The sequence below is a fragment of the Mobula birostris genome, chromosome 4 (assembly GCF_030028105.1).
Source record: "Mobula birostris isolate sMobBir1 chromosome 4, sMobBir1.hap1, whole genome shotgun sequence".
Classification (NCBI taxonomy): domain Eukaryota; kingdom Metazoa; phylum Chordata; class Chondrichthyes; order Myliobatiformes; family Myliobatidae; genus Mobula; species Mobula birostris.
Genome location: NC_092373.1, coordinates 56,237,038 through 56,246,678, shown reverse-complemented (window position 1 = coordinate 56,246,678; position 9,641 = coordinate 56,237,038). Strand labels below are relative to the sequence as shown.

The following is a 9,641-nucleotide window of genomic DNA, read 5'->3' as shown; positions in this document are numbered from 1 at the left end:
CACTTATTACACTTCGAAACTTTAAAAATTACCTAATTTAGAAATTAATTTAAGCAATAAATCTAATATTCCAACCTTTAAACATTGTCTGGTTATATTGTGGTAAATTTAAAACAATGTATAAATTGAAGACAGCTGTGGAAATTAATGGAGCAAATACAAGATTTATTCTTTCATGCAGAAACCTCTGTACATGTATTAAATTTCATTAGTGACATAAATAACAGGAAAAATCATTTTCAAGTAAATTTAATTATTATTATTACAATAGTGGCTTAAATAGGTAGGCAACGAATAAAAATCATTGTGTTAATTGGTTGATTATATCTGTACATTTGTGTGAATTTTTTTTGTAGATTTAAGGTAAATGTAAGGGGTTGGGTTTTACTCATTCAGGTTTGCCAATTCCATACCCATTTGCAATGATCACACTGTTTGTGGCTCCATAGGGATGATTAATTTGCAGGAGATGCTTGGGGTAAGTTTATGGGGCTGAATGATCACTATATTAGGTCTTCACTGCTAGTCTCAGAGGCGAACAGCCAGAGCCAGAAGTCAAATGCTGGATGGGTATAATTAAACACATACATTAATGAAACATAATTATTACACAATATAAGATTTTCCAACACAACAATACAAATAACACTTTTACAAAAATGAAAAGATTTGCACAAAACTCCTCCATGAATGTTCTATACATTTTCTATGCAATTAATAATGTGATGAAACGATCTGTGTGGACAGCATGAAAAGTCCTTTTGCTGCACCTTGCCATATGTGAAAATGATAAACCAATTTTATCAATTTACCAATTCACTCTTCCATTCCCTCCTTGTGGCATCCTCCGTGCAACAGCAGCCTTCCTCTTCCTACCATTTGAGTGCTCAAATTCTTTCCACGTATAGCAGCGATTCATTTGCTGTACTTCCAATTTATTATACTAAGTTGTTACGTTCAGTTTGGTCCATTCAGTGTGAAAGTAAACAAAAGCAGATAAGGTGTAGAACTCCAATGATCAACCCACAAGAAAGACCCTAAACTTCCAGTTGCCAGACATCTTAATTCTTCATCGTATTCTGACTCTGACTTCTATGACTTTGACCCGTTATGTTCCATTGAAGGCCAATTTAACTTTAAGGAATAGCATCTTATTCATAAATAAATGAAGCATCCAAATGAGGTCTTATATCTCAGGCAGGAAGCCAATTGGACCAGGGCAGCAGTGGCCTAAGCATTCTCCAAACCATGAACAAAATTCTATTCCCCACCTCCTATAAATGGCATTCCCTGGGCATTTTTACAAAACTTAATATTAATCAAGAATCATATCTGAATAGGAATATGCCAAGATGCTTATGTTTGAGACACTTTCATTAATTCTGTTGGTTGAAAGAGCTAAAGTTCTCCCTTAAAAGATAACTGCTTTTGACCAAAGCTTGTAAACATTTGAATTACTCAACATTGATTCATATTTGTCATTATTGAAGTCATGAGTAAGAAAATGTGATAGATTTTACTTGAGAATGAAAATATTTGATTTTCATTCTCAAGTGATGTATTCCCAAACTGCCTAAACCAATGCTGAAGCAATGTTTTATTCTCTAAAACCAGACTTTCACACCTATTCAGTTTATTTTAAAATATACTTCTTTTTGAACATCACCAAAACAATCTTTTGAGAAGATTCCTGTTATAATCTTTGATTTATAATCTAAATTAGTTCCAAATGTATAACACAAAAATTAAATAAATTTATCATGGTTCAGTAGAAATTTATAAATGGTGGAACATTTTAAAATAAATGCATCAAATAAGTTTGTATTTTTATTTACATTTCACAATATAACTGTTCTGCCAAAATCATTATCAAATCACATTCTTTTCAAATTATCTTTAATATTTTAAATCAAAAATTCTATTCGATACAGATTTTCAGAATTTAACCCCACTTGGTGAGGAGCAGTTAATTTTTTTCTGGTATTTCTTTCTGACAAACTATCAGAATAATAGCAGAACATTTTGTCTGTCTTGGGCTTCTTCGGCCTCATCATCTGTGTGAACTTCACCAGCTTCTGTTGTCAGAGAATCAAGCATAAATTGGGACTGAACAGCCTCCCTTGGAGAAATTGAATGAAAAGGAAGTGTAAAACGTAATTGTTCTAGTGAAACAAGCATGAATCATTCCTATTCACTTCACCAGCAGGCACAATAGCTAAGAAGCTCAATTGAAATCAAAGTATGAAGCCTCAAACCACAATATAATGTGCATTGCATTAGATATGATCATTTAGATTCAATGCACAGAAAAGTACTGATTGTGTATTAAAGCAAACATGCATGTGGACATGTAGATTAATCAGATTTAACATGATGTTGATAGACTCTACTATAAGCAGAAAATGAACAAAATCAGATGGATATCTGTTTCAGCATTATTATGAATTGCCTTTACCGTGAGCTGAATAGGAGTCCTCTTGAGGCAGATTTTATATATTTATTATCAAAACTGTCAACTTAATATATGGTGATTGTTCCTAAATACTTTTCTATTGGCTGATACGATACAGGGAAAAAATAAAATTTTATCAAATTCAAAAAGAACAACAGTAGAATTGACGCATGGCTTATGTGTATAGCATGCAAATATTTATGTGTGTAATGCATTCTGCTTCCTGATTTAAAAGAACAGGTATGAATGTGTTCTTTTAGTATTAAATATGTGCTTCAGTATTAAATAAATGGCTGCAGATGCAATGAGTTCCAAATGATAACAGCAATAAAGGATTTTTCTAGAGAAAAAAGATTAATAGGATATACTGCAGTATTCTGTATTGATTACCGAATGGAAGTTGTGTGCTACTTTTTAAATTTTTACTTTATAAACCATGTGTAACTGTGATTTGTTTTCATTTCTGGAATACAACCTCCATGAGTCCTAGATTTAGACTATTTTCCTTATATCTGAATTTAGCAATAACATAAAGCAACAAGGAATAATATATTTCCCCTAGTTCAATTTATTTTAAGATATTAATCAAAACCTGGAGAAAAGAACTTAGAACACATCTGATTCTTTCTGACCTTTGCATAAGTGGAGTGCCCTTTTCAAATGATTGCCCAGAAGACATTGACAAATCACAAGCAGAAACCACGTCCAAACTATGTTCGCCTCCTACAGTAGCAAAATAAGATAGTTTTAATTATTGTAAATGTCCTTCCAAATATCATAAATATTAGTGCTGCCAAATTTCTGGCACATGCCACTTAATATCATTGTGGTTATCATATGGATGGAGGACCTGGGTCAAATATCCAGATGATTATTGGGTTCTTGAAAAATTTTGTAAAGTGAGCAAGCAATTGGCTGTGTCACTCAGACTGCTAATTATAAGGAGGACTGCAGGCTTTGTGCTCCAGAATGTCTTCTCTACTTGCATGGTTAACTATGGGACATGATTATGTGAAAAGTGTTGCTGCCATGTGAAAGAAAATAAGTCCTAATAAAGAGTCACTAATCTGAAACATTTACTGTTTCTCTTTCCACAACTGCTCTCCAACTTCCTAACAATCTCCAGTATTTTCTGTTTTAATTCAGAACTTATTGCATTTTTAGTTTTTTCCCTCCTTTTCAACTCCAGGGTATCAGGAAAAGATGCCTTATGCCGATTTGCCTCTCAGAGCTTGCACTGCCCCAGAGATTATCTGTCTGCCATAGAGGCTTGGTGGAGATATATGTATAGTGGGGGCATGTAGCTGGGCTGGACCAATGAGAAAAGAACACAAGGAGCACTTCCACCCGCAGACAATATATGTGAGGCAATATAAGGAAATATTTCCAAGTTGTTTAAACTTCCAGTCTTCCATTAAGGTTACTTACAACCAGAATTTTCTATCACGTAGTGCAGGGGACCCAAACCTATTTTGCACCGCGGACCGGTTTATTATTGACAATATTCTTGTGGACCAGCCAGCGGGGTGGGGGGGGGGGGTTGCCAACGGACAAGAGTAACTGTCAAATACGTTGTGTTTACCCCGAAAAGACTACAATTACCATGAAGCCTTGCGCGAGCACCTGTGTGCACACGCGTGACTTGCGCATGCGTGTACCTGCCGATTTTTTTTCTACAAATCGTTTTTGGTGATTCTGTTCGGTGGGGGGGGGGGGGTGTTAATCACCACCAGAATATAGAAGAGCAGTCAACTATAAGTCACTTTTTAGTGGCTAATACAATCAATTTCATTTCTAAAAGGGTTTATCTAACGAATTTAATATTAAACACACAGCGCATATTTTCCTCGCATGAACATAGTGATAAGTCAATTACTGTATAAGTCACTTATAAGTCAATAGCATCATTTCATTTTAAGTAACATTTGGATATTGAACACACAGCACATATTTTCCCTATATGAACATATAAAATCATTGCAACACACCAATATCACTGAATCAGTGGGAGCCCTGGGCTTGTTTCCCTGCAACAACACGGTCCTATCGAGGGGTGACGGGAGACAGCGATACTCGAAGGGGGTTCCTTGTGTCCACTCTATTCTGCAATTTAGTTTTTGTTGCATTCATTGCAGAGATATGTTGGAAATGGAAGCAACGTTTTCAGTGCTTTCGTGGCTATCTCAGGATACTTAGCCTTGACTTTGATCCAGAATGCCGGCAGAGATGTTATGTCAAACATGCTTTTCAGCCTACCGTCATTTGCAAGCTCGAGGAGTTGATCTTCTTCCCGCGCTGACATGGATGATGCATGGGTAAAGATCTCGCATGCATAATGACCTCACGTGTATTCAAGATCAACAGAAGGCATGACAGGGAATGAGGAAAGGTGCAGCTGACTCATATCGCCAAATCATATCGTATCCTCGCGGCCCGGTAGCACATGCTTTGCCACCCGACACAAGTCCGCGGCCCGGTGGTTGGGGACCACTGATGTAGTGCAATAGGCTTCAAAACAATATTAATTCTTCAGTTTCTGCTTCTCTTTACATATTTGAATCGAAACCATCAATCTAATATGTAAGGTACTGTTTACCAATCCACTTATAAAGATGTCCTCAATGAGATATACCACATGATCCATGTACAAGTCTAATGTAGGTCATGTAGAGAGTACCAGAAAAAGCAAAGTGTCAGAGGAACTCAGAAGAGCCAGCCACATCTCTTGAGGCAAAGTGATGGTTGGTGTTTCGAGTCAACAGTCTGCAACAAAGCTGCCACTGGCTGTTATGGTAATGAAGGTCACTATCTTTAAGAATTTATGGGAATTATGAGGTAGCCACCCTTATGTTGCAGGAGGCAGGTACCTGGGCAGAAAGGGAGTAGGCAGGCAGTGTATAGTATCCCTATGGCCATTCCCCTCAATAATAAGGATACCGTTATGGGGGGATGACCCACCAGGGTGAGGCCGCAGTGACCTAATCTCTGGCATTAAGTCTGTTTCTGTGGCTCAGAAAGGAATGGTGGAGAAGAGGACTGCAGAAGTGATAAGGGATTCTATAATTAGACGAGCAGACATCAGATTCTCTGGACATGAAAGAGACACCCGGATGATATGCTGCCTCACAAATGCCAGGGCCAGGGATGTCTCGAATCGGGTCCATAGCATTCTGAAGAGAGAAGGTGAACAGCCTGAAGTTGTGGTACATATTGGTATCAATGACAGGAAGGAAAAGGGAGGAGGGTCCTGGAGAGAATATAAGGTAGAAAGCTGAAAAGCAGGATCTCCAAGAGGTTAATCTCTAGATTGCTGCCTGTACCAAGTAGCAGTGAGGGTAAAAATGGGTGATTTGGCAGATGAATGCGTGGTCGAAGAATTAGTGCAGGGGGCAGGATTTCAGATTTCTGGATCATTGCGATCTCTTCTGGGAAAGGTATGACCTTTACAAAAAGGACAGGTTATACCTGAACCTGAGGGGGCCAATATCCTTGTGGGCGGGTTTGCTGAAGCTTTTGGGGAGGGTTTAAACTAATTTGGCAGGGGGATAGAAACCAGAGCGATAGGGCTGCGGATGCGGCAGTTGATATACAACTAGATGTAATGTGTAGTGAGACTGTGAGGAAGGACAGACAGATGATAGAGTAAGATTGGATGAGTTAAAGTGTAACAGGGGCTAAAATTGAAAGAGATGATGAATGCAGCACTGAAAGTGAAATATTTGTACGTACATAGTATATGAAATAAGGTACATGATATTGTAGCGCAGTTAGATTGGCAGGAATGATGTTGTGGCCATCATTGAGTTGTGGCTGAAAGAAGATCATAGTTGGAAGTTGAACATCCAAGGATACACATTGTATTGACAAGATAGGCAGGTAGAAAGAGGGAGTGGTGGCTCTGTTGGTAAAATATGAAATCAAATCCTTAGAAAGAAGTAACATAGGATCAGAAGATGTAGAATCCCTGTCGGTAAAGTTAAGAAACTGCAAAGATAAAAAGACCCTGATTGGAGTTACCTACAGGCTTTGAAACAATAGCCAGGATGTGCAATATACATTAGAATGGGAGATGGAAAAGACATGTAAAAAGGGCAATGTTGCAAATGTCATGGGGATTTCAATATGCAGGTAGATTGGGAAAATCAGGTTGGCACTGTATCCCAAGAGTAGGAATTTGTAGAATACCTTTGAAATGACCTTTTAGAGCAGCTTGTGGCTGAGCTCACTAAGAGAAAGGCAATTCTGGATTGGGTGTAGATTTGATTAGGGAGCTTAAGGATAGAAACCCTTAGAAGGTAGTGATGGTAATATGATAGAATTCACCCTGAAGTTTGAGAAGGAAAAGCTAGGAGAATATATCAGTATTACAATGGACTAAGTGGAATTATGGAGGTATGACAGAGGAGCTGGCTAAAGTTGATTGGAAGGGGACACTAGTAGGGATGACGGCAGAACAGATGGCTGGAGTTTCTAAAATCAATTTGGAAGACACAGCAAAGATACATCCCAAGGATGAAGAAGTATTCTAAAGGGAGGATTAGGCAACCATTTCTGGCAAGGGAAGTCAAAAGCAGGATAAAAACAAAAGAGAGGGCATATAATATAGCAAACAAAACGTGGGAAGGTAGAGGATTGGGAAGTTTTTAAAAACCAACTAAAAAACTAAAGAAGTCATAAAAGAGAAATGATGAAATATGAAGTTAAACTAGCCGAAAATATAAAAGAGGATACAATAAGCTTTTTTCAGATCTATAAAGAGTGAAAGATAGATAAGAGTGGATACCGTACCTCTGAAAAATGATGCTGGAAAGATCGTAATGGGGGACAAAGAAATGGTAGACAAACAATAATTATTTGCATCTGCCTTGACTGTGGGAGATTAGTGACTGTAGATGGAGTGAAGCTGCGAACATGAACTTCCAAAAAGACTGCACAATGAACTTCTAAGTTAAATGAAAGTTATGAGATTAAAAAAGTCAGTGGCAGAATAATAATAGGCGAGGTTAAGGTCTGGAAATCAGGATTGAGGCAAACAGCTAATTTCCAGATTCTAATGGAACTACAAGGGTTCAACCTAGGGTCTCTGTCTGAAACAGGTTTTTTACTATAGTTACCTGAAAATATTGCTTTTAAATCATTGAAAGCTACTCATGAGAAATGAATTAAATAGAGGAGAAACTGATATTTAAAAAGTCTCACAGTAATCTTTTATTATGTTGATACCTTTATTTATCTTCAACAGTTCCCTCTCCAATTCAATTAAAGCTTGTTCATCTGCTTCTTTTTCAAAACTGGATTCATCTTCCTCAACATCAGTACTCGACACTTCAGAAATTTCAATTGCAGCTGTAGATGGTGGGTGAGTAGCGGTGGTCAGCTGGGAAATTTCATGCTGCTTCTGCTTAACAAGGTATCTTCTTTCAATTTGTGGTGTCTCACACAATGAAACTGCTGCAGAGGCTGACATAATTCTCTCAGGACATTCCAGAGTTCCTAAAAACAAGAAGAAAATCAGGTAAATTATAGAGATACAAGAGAATGGAGATGCTGGAATCTGGAGAAACAGACAATTTGCTGGAGGAACTCAGTGGGTCGAGCAATATCTGTGGGGAGAAAAGAAACTGTCAATATTTCAGACCAAAACCCTGCATCAAATAGCACACAGTTTTATACAACATCCTAAAAGAACAGAAACTATTTGTCCAGAATATGTTGCAGCATACACTTGTCACTGAGATTGATGATGTTATTATGCTTTGTCCTCTTCCTGTCTATTCTTCTTGTCATTATTTGCTCCCAGGATAAAGCTCTTACTGTCTCTTCTAATTTGCCTATCCCACTCTTAACCCACAAAAATTAAGACAATCCAAACCCTGGTATCCAACACAGTGGGTGAATTAGATTCAACGTGTTTCTTTGTTTGCAATTTTAACAAGCCTACATTCTGTAAGGCTAACCATTAAAACTACTCACATATATCTTATGAGACCAAACTCCTTTTTTCTCTAAGAGTGGGAATTTCTTTGTCACGGATGGTTATCCCATTTTGTCTAGAATCTCCTAATGTCATGAATTATATCAGGGCAACAACATTTCGCTGAGCTTGAGTCAACAATATTTTGAAGAGGAAAAGCAAAACAAAAGTGTAAAATCTAAATAAAAACAAAAAATGCTGGAAATACTCTGCAGGTCAAGAGGCACCTGTGGATAGAGAAAGAGACTATAAATAAGCCTGAAATGTTCACTGTTTCTCTCTCCATCTTGCTACCTGACCTGTTGAGTATAACAGCATTTTTTTTATATTTCAAAATTCTGAAATCATTTGCTATTTGCACAGAGGCAGCCTTGAGATGATACTTCTTTAACACTTCTTTGACATGGTACTTCATTGGGATATAGCTGGTTATTAGTTAGTTTCTCCCCAATGTGACACAAGTACACAGCAATGAATACCTCAGTGGTGTCATCATTTCATGATGAAGGCTGTAAACATGCTAGTTTCCTCTATCCAACACCGAAACAACAATCACTGAGTCACGAGTATCACAAATATTCACATAGAAGGATAGCAAAGAACAAACTGCTTTTAAAATAAGTTGCAGCTGATCATCAGTAACTCTAAGGAAGTGAAAATCCTAATCCCTATGACAAAAAGTGATGATAATTCATACAAAATATTACTTACTTCAAGTGTCATTTTGTGTCAGTAGATTGTTGAAAGATCAATAAACTAATCTTAATAAAGTTAGGCAAAACATTGCAGGGGAAATGCAGGATAGGGTAGTCAGACCTGTCTTCTCTAAACTGAGATATTGAACTGAGGTTCTCCTTGCATGTTAAAAATAGGCATTTTCTCAGCATGACAGCCAATACTCTTCTCTTAATTAATAATGCTGAGAGGTTGTCCCCAACCTCTCCACACAAACTGGCTGTCAAGTTTGTCTTCATAAGAACATTAACAGCACTTCAGTCATAATCTTGTGGTTACTAAAACAAACTTGGAACATAAGGGGATTTAAACACAAGCTAAATAATTCAAATTCCCTACTTTCCTTAACTATTTTTAATGTGTTAAGTTCAAAGAATTCATTTATAAATTGTTACATTTGAAAGCAGAGTTTACAATTGTGTTTTTAAGATGGTGCCTGCTCTTTCACTATCCTGTAGAGCTCTTCTGACATAATGAATT

At 37.2% G+C, this 9,641-nt stretch overlaps 1 protein-coding gene across 3 annotated transcripts in view; it reads right to left on the bottom strand.

The window, feature by feature from the left end:
* Positions 1-221: 221 nt before the first annotated feature.
* The window catches only part of zbbx (zinc finger, B-box domain containing), a 155,989-nt gene continuing 146,569 nt past the window's right edge, over positions 222-9,641 (bottom strand). For 2 of the 3 annotated variants that reach the window (XM_072254587.1, XM_072254588.1), the window contains 3 exons: positions 7,676-7,945; positions 3,085-3,175; positions 222-2,119 (listed from right to left, as the gene is read on the bottom strand). In XM_072254587.1, coding sequence (XP_072110688.1) covers positions 2,002-2,119; positions 3,085-3,175; positions 7,676-7,945 — 479 coding nt within the window. In that variant the 3' untranslated portion in view covers positions 222-2,001. The remainder of the gene's footprint in view (positions 2,120-3,084; positions 3,176-7,675; positions 7,946-9,641) is intronic. The other variant, XM_072254589.1, reaches the window with a different exon arrangement.